The sequence below is a fragment of the Cryptomeria japonica genome, chromosome 5, assembly GCF_030272615.1.
Source record: "Cryptomeria japonica chromosome 5, Sugi_1.0, whole genome shotgun sequence".
Classification (NCBI taxonomy): Eukaryota; Viridiplantae; Streptophyta; class Pinopsida; order Cupressales; family Cupressaceae; genus Cryptomeria; species Cryptomeria japonica.
In genome coordinates, this window is record NC_081409.1 from 559,617,336 (window position 1) to 559,631,552 (window position 14,217).

Below are 14,217 nucleotides of genomic sequence, written 5' to 3' on the forward strand. Positions count from 1 at the left end.
TATGGCTCGTGTACGTCTACCAATCACGATTGTGAAAAGAAGCCTAAGTGCGGAATAACGCTTCCAAATGCTAAATCTAACAGGAGAAGTGATGCAAAAATTTCTTACAAACTTTTAAACAATTACAAATTAGATAAACAAATAAAAAATCAGATTTCACAAATAAAACCACAACACCAAATTTACATGGGAAAACCCTTTTGGGAAAAAACCCACACTCCAAAAGCCAGACTCAATTGTATTATTCAGCAACAACAACAGATACAATGCAATGCACAGAGCCAATGCTCTTCAAGAGTAGTTACAACAGAGATTTTGAGAATAATTCCAGCAGCATAACAACCCTTCAACTTGTCTCATACAAAACCACTAAGGCATCAACATATTTATAGAGCTCATCACAAAGTGGTTTGTGCACATGGTTTCCAAAACCAACTTCAAAGCCCACGAGGTAAGTTGCGTCACAAGAAACACCTTGCTAATCCAATGACACGTTGCACATAGCAACTTCCGAAGCAACAATACCTATCTCTTCCATAATGGTCATCTTGTCAAATGTAAGTACAACATAGAAGTTACCATGACCAAATAGGTCCATTCCTTACCTCACACCACTTGTCAAAAGTGAACTCAAATAATAAATGCAAACTGCCAAAATATAACTCTCCATGACTCTTTCACCGAACTAGAAACCGCCATAATCATAATAGAAATTTTATCATAAACGCAACATAGCAAAAAATGACACTAGTTCTCAAAACTTCAAGTCTTCCAAAGTGGAAAAATAAAACAAATAATTAAATTAGCAAGTTTGGACTCAAAGGGTGAGACACCTTAATCCCAACATTCTCCCACTTGTCGAAGACCTATCAAGTGTCAAAACACTCTGCCAACTGCTCAAGGCCCCAAGGCCCATAGAACTGGCACACCATCTGAACTTCTCAGTGCTCATTGGCTTTGTCAGTGCATCTACAACATTCGCCATACTTTCAACTTTCTCCACCTTTACCTTTCCATCTTCCACCATATCATGAACAAAATGAAACTATACATCAATATGCTTTGTTCCGGCATGGAATGTAGGATGTTTCGCTAAACATATAGCACTCTGGCTATCACAACAGATAGTAATTTGTCCTGCATCAAAACCAATATTCGAGCACAATCTCTTAAGCCAAATGGCTTCTTTGCAAGCAAGTGTAGCTGTCATGTACTCTGCTTCAGTTGTAGACAAAGCGACCACAGCTTGTCACTTGCTCATCCAATTCATTGCACCACCAAACATCGTGAACACATATCCACTGGTGGATCTTCTGCTATCTATGTCACCTGCCCAATTAGAATCAACATACCCATGAATACTCAAGGAATGTCGAGGTCCAGAAGGATTACCATGGAAACAAAGGGAATAGTCGGAAGTACCCCGCAAATATTTGAACACTCTCTTCACAACATCCCAATGCACCTGTCCAGGATTAGCCATAAACTGACTAAGGACTCCCACTGCTTGTGCAATATCTAGTCTCATACAGACCATAGCATACATCAAGCTACCAACAGCACTTACATAAGGAACTTTGGTCATGCTAGGAGACTTTGGACAATCTTCCACAGAAAGCTTCATCCCTTGTAGAACAGGAACAACTAAATGTCTGCAATCTGTCATGTTGAATCTCTCCAACACAGAGTTTACATACTTTCTCTAGCTGACCCAAAGCTTTCTGTGAGATATATCCCTTTTGATCTCCATTCCCAAAATGTACCTAGCTGCACCTAGATCTTTGATCTCAAACTGTGTTGACAACTGAGACTTCAAATCTGAAATCATTCTCTTCCCATTTCCAATGAACAACATATCATCAACATACATGACAATAATGAGAATATGACCAATCTCATCTTTGTAATAAACACAATGGTCAGATTTAGATCTCAAAAATCCCAATGAAAACACATAGGTGTCAAATTTTTGGTACCACATTCTAGGAGATTGCTTAAGACCATAAAAAGATTTCTTCAACTTGCATACCAGATTCTCTTTACCTTTCTCCATGAAGTGCTCTGGTTATGACATGTAAATCTCCTCCTCCAAGTCACCATGAAGGAAAGCTATCTTCACATCCATCTGCTCGACATCCAAATCATAAGCTGCTACGAGTGATAACAAAAGTCGAATGGATGTCAGCTTAGCTACATGAGAGAATATCTCTCCATAATCAATTCCCTCCACCTGGGAATATCCCTTCACAACCAACTGTGCCTTGTACTTCTCAACACTGCCATCTAGACCAAGTTTCTTCTTGAACACCCATTTACAACCAACGGGTTTCCGTCCTTCAGGCAAAGCTACCACATCCCATGTAGCATTCTTCTTCAATGCAGCCATCTCTTCATTCATGGCTTTCATCCAGGAATCTGCATCACGCATACCCATAGCCTCTCTAACAGTCCTAGGCTCGTCAGTGTTAATAATCAAAGCATAAATGCAACTAGAATCTAACATAGAATATCCAAACCTTTCAAATGAATAGCCATATCTGTCAGGTTGTTGCCTTTCATGCAGAGACCTCAAACATTGAGGTTGAGGATCTTGTTCCTCTTCTAAACTTTCCGAGTTGCTAGAGCCCCCCTCATTATCAGGTCCCCCAGGAGTACGTAGTTCAACTCTCTCAAAAGTGAGTGGAATCTGAACTACCTCCTTTTTATGTTTCTCTTCCTTCTCTGGCTGCAAATCTATTATGGAAGGTTTTAACTCACAGAAGATAACACTTCTGCTATAGAGAACCTTCTCTGCAATTGGATCCCAAAGCTTGTACCCCTTCACACCGATACCATAACCGATGAAGATACATTTCAATGTCTTGTTCTCCAATTTAGATCTTTTTTCACTAGGCACATGAGTATATGCCTCACAGCCAAAGACTCTAAGATGTCTCAACGAGGGCTTTTGCCAGACCATGCCTCCATAGGGGTATTTTCAACAAGCGCCAAAGTAGGAGATCTGTTAATCAGATAACATGCGGTGGCTACAGCCTCAGCCCAAAACTTTTGTTCAAGCCTAGCACCACTCATCATACTCCTAGCCCTCTCCATCAGTGTTTTGTTCATCCTCTCTGCAAATCCATTTTGTTGTGGTGTATACGGAGTTTCCTTATGTCTTTCAATCTCATGATCCTTACAAAACCTGTCGAACTCAGCAGAACAAAACTCACCACCATTATCCACCCTCAAACACTTAATTTTTCTACCAGTCTGATTTTCAACCAAGGACTTAAATTCCTTAAACCGACTGAAAACTTTAGATTTACTTCTGAGGAAATAAACAAATGTCCTTCTAGAATAGTCATCTATGAAAGAAACAAAGTACACAGATCTATTTAATGAAGGCACATTAACAAGACCAAACACATTTGAATGAACATTGTCCAAAACCCTGGAAGACTTATGACAACTGGAATACAAAGAAACACAGTGTTGTTTTTCATATACACAATGTTCACAAAAGTCTAACTCGAGATTACAATCATCAAGGCCTTCAACAAGGCTCTTATTTTTCAAGGCTTGTAAGCCCTTTTCACCTATGTGGCCAAGTCTTTGGTGCCACAACATTGTCTTCACAACTGGGAGCTTCATCTCCAAAGCATTAGGCACCCTTAGGTACCCAAAAAGCACGACCATCAGATGTTGAAACAACAGTCTGCTTTTCTACTTGATCTGACAGTGAGGAAGAAGAATCCAAAGCCCTTTTCTTGGACTTCATAGAAGCACTATTGTACTTGTAGAGTCAAAAATATCACTCTCATCACCTTTATTGGCAATTGCAACATGTGGCACCTCCCCCACGTTGCCTGGAGGACAAGTTCGCCAACTTGTCCTTTTGTCCACCGAAGAAGTCCATGTCAGCTTCCCCGGAGGCGTTACCAACTCTGTTGATCTAACATATTCGCAAGACGCGGACGTGGCACAGAGACGTCTGCGCAACGCGCTACTATCCTGCCAACCTGCTAGATAGCAAGTGGCTGTTGGGAGGTTACAACCCGCGCCAGGAAGGAATCGTAGTGCCTCCCTGTGCAGCCACCAACATTCAAGATCGTCCCTTAGCCTATATCCTTGGTTTTGGGAGATTTCCAAAAGATCTTTTGGCAGACAAGAGACTTACTCTTGGAAATTGAAGCTCTTGGAGACACCACCACCATTGTTGCAGCATCATCAAGCTACCAAGTTCATCAAGCATTCCAACACTTGCCAAGCATTAGGGGAGTAATCTAACTCTATCTTCCACTTCCAATATCTCGTTTATTTTCCAATTACCAAATAGCATAGCATTGTCTTTGTATTTGTCTTTACATTCTTCTTTATCAGCTTCTTCATTATCTTCCTTTCCCGTGGCTTTTTGGGTTGTTCGTGGAGGTGGAAACACCAAAACGAGGATCTGACTTAGACAGACTCCAAAACACAACCCCTAACATTTTCTCTCTTGCATCTGTGTAGGCACAGCTTCGCGAAGAGGAGATTATCTTGCAGGAGGCTTCACAGCGTGGACCGGTTACGGGATTTTCCTATCCTTTAGCATTTCCCTTATTTTGTTTCGTAATCTGTGTTTTCCATAATTTCCAATATTGTTTAGCTGGTTTATAAGTTCTGTCAGCACGTCCAGGACTTTCTGCTCGGACTCTGCACTTCGTCTGTACAGGACAACAGCACGCCACGCTGGTGTCCCAGCTCTGCGCGCTCGTCCCAAGGACAAAGGCTCTGCAAAGTGATCCAGAGATGCTTCTCGGGTGGTTGACGCTCGTTGTATAAATCTATTATCCCCTAGCTCATCTTAGCGCCAGTTCACAGAAGTAATCGGAAGGACAATTTGTCCTTGAGGATTCGTCATCCTTGAGGTGACAAATTCCCTCCAATACATTTTGGTGAACCCGACGTGAAAGGGGATTCGTGTGTGTTTGCTTTTTCTAGTATAGCTTAGTTGCTTTATCTCATTTCCTTTTCTAGTTTAGTATAGTTGTTTTACTTTTCATCACATACATTCAAAAACTTTAAACTTTACATTTAAAAATAAATAAAAATTAAAGAGAGAGAATAAGACAAACCAACAACAGCAAACATATTTTTCTCTTTCACGTTTTTTATCTTAAACACATCAAAGCAAAATAGTCCTACATCTTTTTCTAAAGACTTGCATAGGTATCCTTGTTTTGTGATTTGGTTGTCGATCAGCTTATGAGCTTTACGACCCAGATTGCGACAGGAGTCGTAGTCAAGAGGTCGTCCAGAAGGAGCTTCCCTCTTGATCGCTACAATCCTCCTCTACCCAACACCATGCAGGGTGAACAGTCATCCAATCCCAATGAATTCTTGACCTCTCATAGTCTAAAATCTATTCTAACTGGGGGGGCTTCCCCTTCTAATTCGCAACCTAACTCTCCTAGAGGTTCTACCTCATCTTCCCCTCCTGCTAATGATCACGATTCTGTTGTCTCTATCGATTTTGAGAAGATCAATTCTTTAGAGCAGAATCTGAGAGATTTTGAGGGATTCCTGAACCGAGAGAACGTCCTCCCCCAGGCCGAGAATGTCGTCAGCATGTTGAGAGACATGTTGATATCCGATAGGATAGGCCTGGAGATGCTGAGGCCCCTATCCATGATTGTTAAAAACCATGTGCCCCTAGCCGAGGTACCCCTTGTGGACACCCAGTTTGATCCATTCGGGTCCCAGGTCGGTGTTAGCATCTCGAGGTTGGGAACCCACACGGTGGATTCCACCATCCCGAGTATCAGTGCCTCCTCTGCTCCTTTAGGTTACACAGGTATGGCCAATGACTCGACTGCTATTTCCGTTGTTGCCCATATTGCAGTTGTCTCTGCTAGTACCACATCAGTCGACATGTCATCTAGCAAGGGAGTTGGCACAGCTCCACCACCTCCTCCGCCCACGAACCCGGTTCTGAATACAATACTGCAAAACATGGGCCAGCTTTAGTTGCAACTCACTCCTCTAGCTTCGGCTTCCAGCCAATCATCTGCACCCGCGTACTATAGGAAGAGCCCTATAGACATCATTGTCCTGAATACCATCCTTTCAACGGCCGCAAAGTCGTTGAAGTTTGATAGGTTCAGTGGCGATGGTGACCCAAACACTCACATCGAATCATTTATGACCATGTGCAGTGACTATCACAGTGTAGACTTTGTTCTCCTTAAGTTGTTTGCTCGTTCCCTCAAAGGGACTGCGTTGGAGAGGTACAATTCTCTATCTGAGCACTCCATCCACACCTTTGACTAGCTGATGGATCTCTTTCTCAAGAGGTTTCACGCTAACATAGGCAGCAAGGTCACTATATCCGACCTTGTTCATTGTAAGCAGAAACCAAATGAGAAGGTGACGAATTTTATCTCACGATATCAGGCGATCTCAACTAAAATCCCCTTTGCCCTGTCAGATAACGACTTACAGCGTATGTTCATACGCAACTTGCAACAGAAGTTGTCCCTAAATCGTTATCAGAACTTTGCCACCATGTGCTCTGCCTTGACCGATTATAAGCACACTGTGACGCAGTTCGGAGACTCTTCTTCGAACCCTCGTGGTGGGTCCTTTCTTGGCACGTCCTTAGATGGGTCTCGGAGGAATCAGTCATGGCTAATGTAGCGGCTACTCCTCCGATAGCTGCCTCTCAATCTTCACAAAACTGAGTCTTCACAAAATTGAACAACTCTTATTTGAGTACCATGCAGCAGTTGTTGTGAGACAACCTTATCACCCTACCTAAGCCTAAACCTCTGTCAGATAGCCGACCCTACCCCCGTTGGTTCGATGGGCCGAAGTATTGTCATTACCATCGTGTGCCTGGTCACGATACTGAGAAATGTTATCGTCTTAGACACATTGTCCAAGACCACATCGACTGTGGGCCTATCAAAGTTGACGCAAGGAAACACAAGTCCGTAGATAAAACCAACAGTGACTTGCAGATCTATACCAACCCGTTTCCTCCGCACTCGACAAATGTGATTTCTACATCCGATCCGGCCTTGGATGGTGGTCCATATGTCAATAATGTGACCGTCACCCCTATCATCTCCCCCCTACCCAAATGGGGAAGGTATCTGCATTCTCCTCTCATTCACATCGCTCGATGCCCCATATTGCAGAGAGCCTACTCCTCTCTATATCCCTGCTCGATTGAATGGTCAAATTGTCACAGGTGTGATGGTTGACCCCTTCAGCAGAGTCGATGTAATCACGGAGGAGACACTCTTTGTGAATGGATGGCATAGGCCAATCTATGACGAGTGTCGCACTACCTTGCGGACCCACCATGGATTCTCTATCAACCCATTGGGCAGCATCACCTTGACAGTCATGGTAGGTCCCAAGGCAGTGTCCTAGATTTTTACTATCATCCCTCAATCTGATCTCTTTCGAGTCAGACTTGGGATCCAATGGTTGATCGCCATGGAGGTGGTTCCTTCTGTGGTTCACAAGTACTTAAAGTTTCCTCATGAGGCCACAGTGCATGTCGTCCAGGACACTGGCTATTGACCGTTGATTGCATGTGGGGACTTCTCTTTAGATCACTTATGGCTTGCCCCGATTGGGCCCATGCTTCCTCGTGGTGACCTTTTATACCGTGTATTATAAATACAAGATGGGGGAGTCGACTTCTACGTTGGCGTAACCTGTCATACCTTTGTCGCCTCCTACATCAACTTTTGCACCCGAGATCTCGGTCTTGGAACGAGTTGTGCTACATGTCCCTCCATCACAGGGGGTCGAGGCTAAACCCACTCCCACACTGATATTTCCTCGTCCGCCTAGGACCATGCAGACCCCAGTGGTGTCCTATGTTCCTGCGACTGCACCTAGTGTAGCCAAAGGAAAGGCACCTTCACTGCCGAAGTCCACGGCCTGCCCACCCTTCAAGCTTCCCATCATGGCCGATATCCCTAGGCCATCTCGCTATGTGAAAGGGAAGCGCTCGTCTCGTGTTCCTTCGTCTCTACTAGCATCTACATCATAGACCACATCGACGCCTCCTATTCCTCCACCTGCTCCTCGAGCGAAGCGAGATCAAGCGCTCGTCGTTGTGAATGTGGTGCCCATTCAGGATGTCCCTCCTGTTTCATCGATTAGGCCTCCTCTCCTTGAGTCGATCTCGGAGGCCTCTCCTATGGAACATGATGCTCCCGATCCATCTCAGACTGTGGTTGGTGGTCCCCACCATCAGAACCAGCGTGCGCGCGAGCGTAAACAGTTATGACGGGCCCAGGCTCGAGCGCTTGACGTTGCCTTACAGTCCGATGGTGCATCCTCCAGCGTTGTTGTTTTGAAGCCTGTTCCTTTGGTGGCTCCCGCTTCTACATCAGTTTCAATTTTACTTCCCACTGCTCCAAGGACCTTTGATGACCCTCCCCCTAAGTAAATGCAGGTCTTCATCAGTCCTTCCTTGGAGCCTCCGCTTATCAATTCTCTATCGGACACTCCGCCCTTGTCAGTGACTTTGGATATGTCACACATACAGGTGGTTTCCAACGCAGCTTCCATTGCTCCACCTGTTCTGCCACCACTCTAGCATCTGAGTTTTCTCAAGGTCCTTCAGCCTGCTCCAGTTGATAGGAGGCCTGACACTCTTATCCTATGTAAACACAAGTTTGAGTAGGGCCCTGTTTCGAAGTTTCGACGGCGCAAGTCTTCACAGGTATGTTCTTCATCCCTTCCCTCGCTTGTCTCAGTGCCTGTTGGTTTGCCTGTCTCTGTTTGCATGATCGAGAAGGCCTCTCCTTCTCCCGAGTTCGTCATTGCCCCTCTTCCCGAGGTCGACAGTCCTGCCCTTGTTCCATCTTCTCCAAGTAAGTCACATGCTACCTCCTCGGAGGCCTACATGTTCGACTCCTTAGAAGACATTCTGGCCTCGTCTACGATCTTCACACGATCATTGGCCCTCACCTCCTCTGAGCTTGCAGACGAAGACATTGTTGTTGCTTCGTCTGTCTCATTGTTGGTGAGGCACCCGGTGCGGCCCTTGCAATAGTCCCTCTTCGAGCTCGCCCACCCTCTCCCTATGACCTCAATTGGGAGGACGAGGCTCTTCTTGAGGACGATGATCTCCTGCAGTATGATCCCTTCCTAAGGGTTGATCGTTAGGACTTTTCTTTTTCATCTCCATCTACTTGCATGTGTGTGTGGTTGTGTTCCCCCATGTTTGGTTTATCTGTTTCTTCCCTCCCAGAGGACCCAGGTCACTCCGTAAGTACTTGGATATGGGAGGTTGACTGATTTTATCCGTTGTGCTCTCCTGAAGGACCCGACTTACTCCATAGGTGCTTGAATACAAGGGATTTTCCCTCATACACATTCCTCTATTTGTCCTCCTGCATTGCATCTTTTGATGTTGTGGACATTTATGTGTCACTATCTCTTGGTGGCATTCCACGGAAACATCTCGCTATGTTGACGTGCCACAACTCTTCTTCTCCTTAGAATGACATGCCTTCCATGCATATCATTCTAAGAAGGGGAGGGGGGGGGGATCATATCATCATTTCTACAATTGTGTCTTTATTTTTATGCGTTTTCATGCATTTGATTTATCATTTGCGCCTAGGTGGTGGCCAAACCACTTGATCTGTTCCAAAGATTGCCTACATAGGAGCTAAACCATCTTTCCAATCTGCATCATCTTTCTTGCCTTGGTAGAGGCCAATCTACTATGTTCCAATTCCAAATGCCCTATCGCATGGCAATCTAGCATGTGGCTACCCATGTCGGTCAACCAATCTGCCCTATCATATGGTTATCCATATCGGCGTTCTAATTTGCCCTATCGTATGGTCATCCATACCGACTTAGCACGCCCTATCATATGGCTCTCGACATGGCGCATCATCCTAACCATATCGGCGTATCTTGTACCAATGACAGTCGCCCTATCTTGTATCTTTTCACCATCAAGGACTTTCCTCCACAGTGAGGCTTGTTCTTGTTGTGCTTTGTTCCAACTTCTTTATCATATCTTATCATCCATCAGGCTAAACTGTAGCTAGAGTGTTGTCGATGTTCCAAGGACCGATTTCTATTCCAAAATTCTAGCATCATATCGTCGAGGGCAAGTTCATCGCGATATTTTCTCCTCTTCACCTCTTCTACCTTTCCTACTTTAGCTTTGCATCTCTTAACGACGACATGCTTGCTAAAGTAAAGGCAAAATGTAGAGTCAAAAATATCACCTTTAGTAGCAATTGCGACATGTGGCGCCTCCCCCACGCTGCTTGGAGGACAAGGTTTGCCAACATGTCCTTTTGTCCACCGAAGAAGTCTATGTCAGCTTCCCCAAAGGCATTACCAACTCTGTCGATTTGACAGATTCGCAGGACGCAGACGCAGACGCAGACGCAGAGGCAGCGCAGAGACGTCCGCGCAACGTGCTACCGTCTCGCAAACCTGCCAGCCAGCAGGTGGTCATTGGAATGTTACGACCCGCACCAATAAGGAATCGTAACGCCTCCCTGCGCGGCCACCGACATTCAAGCTCGTCCCTTAGCCTATATCCTTGGTTTTGGGACATTTCCAAAGGATCTTTTGGCAGATGGGAGACTTACTCTTGGAAATTGAAGCTCTTGGAGACACCACCACCATTCTTGTAACATCGTCAAGCTACCAAGTTCATCAAGCATTCCAACACTTGCCAACCACTAAGGGAGTAATCTAACTCTATCTTGCACTTCCAATATCTCGTTTATTTTCCAATTACCAAATAGCATAGCATTGTCTTTGTATTTGTCTTTACATTCTTTTTTATCAGCTTATTCATCATCTTCCTTTCCCGTGGCTTTTTGGGTTGTCTGTGGAGGCGGAAACACCAAAATGAGGTCTGACTTAGGCAGACTCCGAAACATAACCCCCAACATTTTCTCTCTTGCATGCATGTAGGCACAGCTTCGCAAAGAGGAGATTATCTTGCAGTAGGCTTCACAGCGTGGACCGGTTGTGAGATTTTCCTATCCTTTAGCATTTCCCTTATTTTGTTTCGTAATCTGTGTTTTCCATAATTTCCAATATTGTTTAACTAGTTTATAAGTTTTGTCAGCGTGTCCAGGACTTTCTGCTCGGACTCTACAATCCGTTTGTATAGGACGACAGCGCGTCGCGCTGGTGTCCCAACTTCACGCGCTTGTCCCAAGGACAGAGGCTCTGTAGAGCCATTCAGAGACGCTTCTCGAGTGGCTACCGCACCTTGTATAAATTTGTTATCCCCTGGCTCATCTTAGCGCCAGTTCGCAAAGGTAATCGAAAGGACAATTTGTCCTTGAGGATTCGCCATCCTTGAGGTGACAAATTCCCTCCATTATAGCACTGAACCGCACATGCATCCAGCTTATACAGAGTGCCAATCCGAACACCATTAGCAAGAACCATAGAACCTCTAGTCATCTTACATCCACCTTGTGAGAAAACAACCTGCACTCCCACATCGCTCAACTTGCTAACTGAAAGGAGGTTTCGTGCCAAACCAAGGATATGCAGGACACCATCAATCCCCTTCACTCTACCATCAGGGAATTGAATCTTGACTCTTCCATGGCCAACAACCTTCAAGTGAGAATCGTCACCCAAGTCCACCTTCCCATCATCATATTCTTCATACTTCGAAAACCAATCGCTGTGAAAGGTCATGTGGAAAGAAACACCTAAGTCAATCAACCATACATCTTCTGATGCATGGGTTGTCAAAGCAGCGACAAAAGCATCCACGTCATCTTGAGAGGATTTATTGAAATCGGAATCAGAGGAATTCTTGTTTTTCTTTTTCTTCTCCTCTTTACAATCTTTCGGGAAATGACCGGATTTGCCACAGTTCCAACATTTAGCCTCGTTCTTTTTACCAAGAGACTTAGATCTCCCCGAAGACTTTGATTTACCCTTGTCATTTTTCTTGTCTTTCTCCATCGTTCTACCACGAGCAACTAAGGCAACCATCTCAGAAGATTTCTTCGCATCTCTTCAAATAACAACGAACCAACCACATCCTCCATTTTGAAAGTGGTTGTTGTGCTCTTAATGGCCATCACAAAGTGATCCCATGAGTTTGACAAAGAACATAACAGAAGAATGCATTTATCTTGCTCATTAATCTTATCATCAACAAAATTCAATTGAGCAACTAGCATATTGAACGCATTTAAGTGATCTGCAACAGACCCTCCTTCCTCCATCCTCAAAGAATACAGCTTCTTTCTCAGGAATAACTTATTTACCAAGGATTTCCCTTGATAAATATCACCAAGCTTCTTCCAAAGTGCAGTTGCAGTCTTCTCCTCATGGACATTCAGGAGCACTGAATCAGCCAGACAGAGTCTTATCAAACCCTTGGCTTTTCAATCCTTTTTGTCCCATTTATCTTGCGATGTGTTTGGGGGTTTTGTCGAGGAAACTGAAACCCATAGATCTCTATCCACGAGCATGTCCTCCATTTTGAGTTTCCACAACTCAAAATTGTTACCATTAAATTTATTCATCTCTATTCTGCTGGATGTACTTGCCATATCTAACTTGCAACAAAGTTATGAAATTTTCCACTGCAAAACTCCCACTGAAACTAGATCAACACAAAAATCCCGTCAACCCAACAACAATAATAAAGCTAACCAGATTCTGATACCAATTGAAAGGAAGCCTAAGTGCGGAATAACACTTCCAAATGCTAAATATAATAGGAGAGGTGATGCAGAAATTTCTTACAAACTTTTAAACAATTACAAATTAGATAAACACATAAAATCAGATTTCACAAATAAAACCACAACACTAGATTTACGTTGGAAAACCCTTTCGAGAAAAAACCCACTCCAAAAGCCAGATTCAATTGTATTATTCAGCAACAACAACAGTTACAATACAATGCACAAAGCCAATGCTTTTCAGGAATAGTTACAACAGAGATTTCGAGAATAATTCCAACATAACAACCCTTCAACTTGTCTCATACAAAACCACTAAGGCATCAACATATTTATAGAGCTCATCACAAAGTGGCATGTGCACATGGTTTCCAAAACCAACTTCAAAGCCCATGAGGTAAATTGTGTCACAAGCAACTTCTTGCTAATCCAATGAAACGTTGCACATAGCAACTTCCGAAGCAACAATACCTATCTCTTCCATAATGGTCATCTTGCCAAATGTAATGTAAGTACAACATAGAAGTTACCATGACCAAAAAAGAGTCTTTCTTACCTCACACCACTTGTCAAAAGTGAACTCAAATAATAAATGCAATCTGCCAAAATATAACTCCCCATGACTCTTTCACCGAACTAGAAACCGACGTAATCATAATAGAAAATTTATCATAAACTCAACAACATATGACACTAATTCTCAAAACTTCAAGACTTCCAAAGTGGAAAAATAAAACAAATAATTAAATTAGCAAGTTTGGACTCTAAGGTTGAGGCACCTTAATCCCGACAGATTGCAACAACAAGCCTTTGACCACAAGCATATTTAAAGGCATGGAGTTATGCTGACATTTCTATGGTCTTGAGGTGGCACTAGGAGATGTGACAGGTAAATTTGATAGGATCAACCCCATGTCACCAAGTTTGATGAATAGCCCATTGGTCATGTGTGCTTGCAAGTTTCTATTTCTTCATGGTGTTTCTCAAATGTATGTAGTTTACATTCTCAAATTTAGTTATCCCTTCGGTCTAGATTGTGGCTTACTTTACTATGTGTCTAGGCTGTGACCTTTATGGACAGTCATCTTTTTAAATACTTAAGCAGTGATCATAATAGAATCCTTCATTCAACTATCAAGAACGTATTAGGCAACAAAGCACTTTGATAGTAAATAACAAATCGCTCCACTGACATGCTAATATTCCAATTCACTAGTATCATAAATACATCCTTTACATGAATTTTTTTCCAATACTACATCCTTTCCATGAACTTTTTCCAATACCATATAAATTGACCTTCAAAATTTCAAGATAAAATAACCAACGGTTAAAGCAATTTGTAAACATTAACTTGCATCGTAGATTGCTTCAGAATTACCATACAAATAATGTTGGTAATTTGTAGACTATCCTTAGATCAAGTAAAATATAGTTACCATACAAGTAACGTTAGTTATTTGTAAATTATCCATAGACCAGTAAAATAATTGGACGAAATCTCTGGAGAGAAGCTGCATCACATAAGCGG

The 14,217-nt window shown here is 43.3% G+C and overlaps 1 protein-coding gene across 1 annotated transcript; it reads right to left on the minus strand.

Annotated features, from left to right (window-relative positions):
* Positions 1 to 1,249: 1,249 nt before the first annotated feature.
* Positions 1,250 to 1,666, minus strand: LOC131875974 (secreted RxLR effector protein 161-like). Its single transcript, XM_059220722.1, has one exon. It carries the CDS (start codon positions 1,664 to 1,666, stop codon positions 1,250 to 1,252), a length of 417 nt encoding a protein of 138 aa, XP_059076705.1.
* Between the last annotated feature and the right edge of the window lie 12,551 nt (positions 1,667 to 14,217).

Excerpts from the sequence above, each read along its gene's own strand:
- LOC131875974 (XM_059220722.1), bottom strand. The coding sequence starts at position 1,666 with ATGACAGATTGCAGACATTTAGTTGTTCCTGTTCTACAAGGGATGAAG.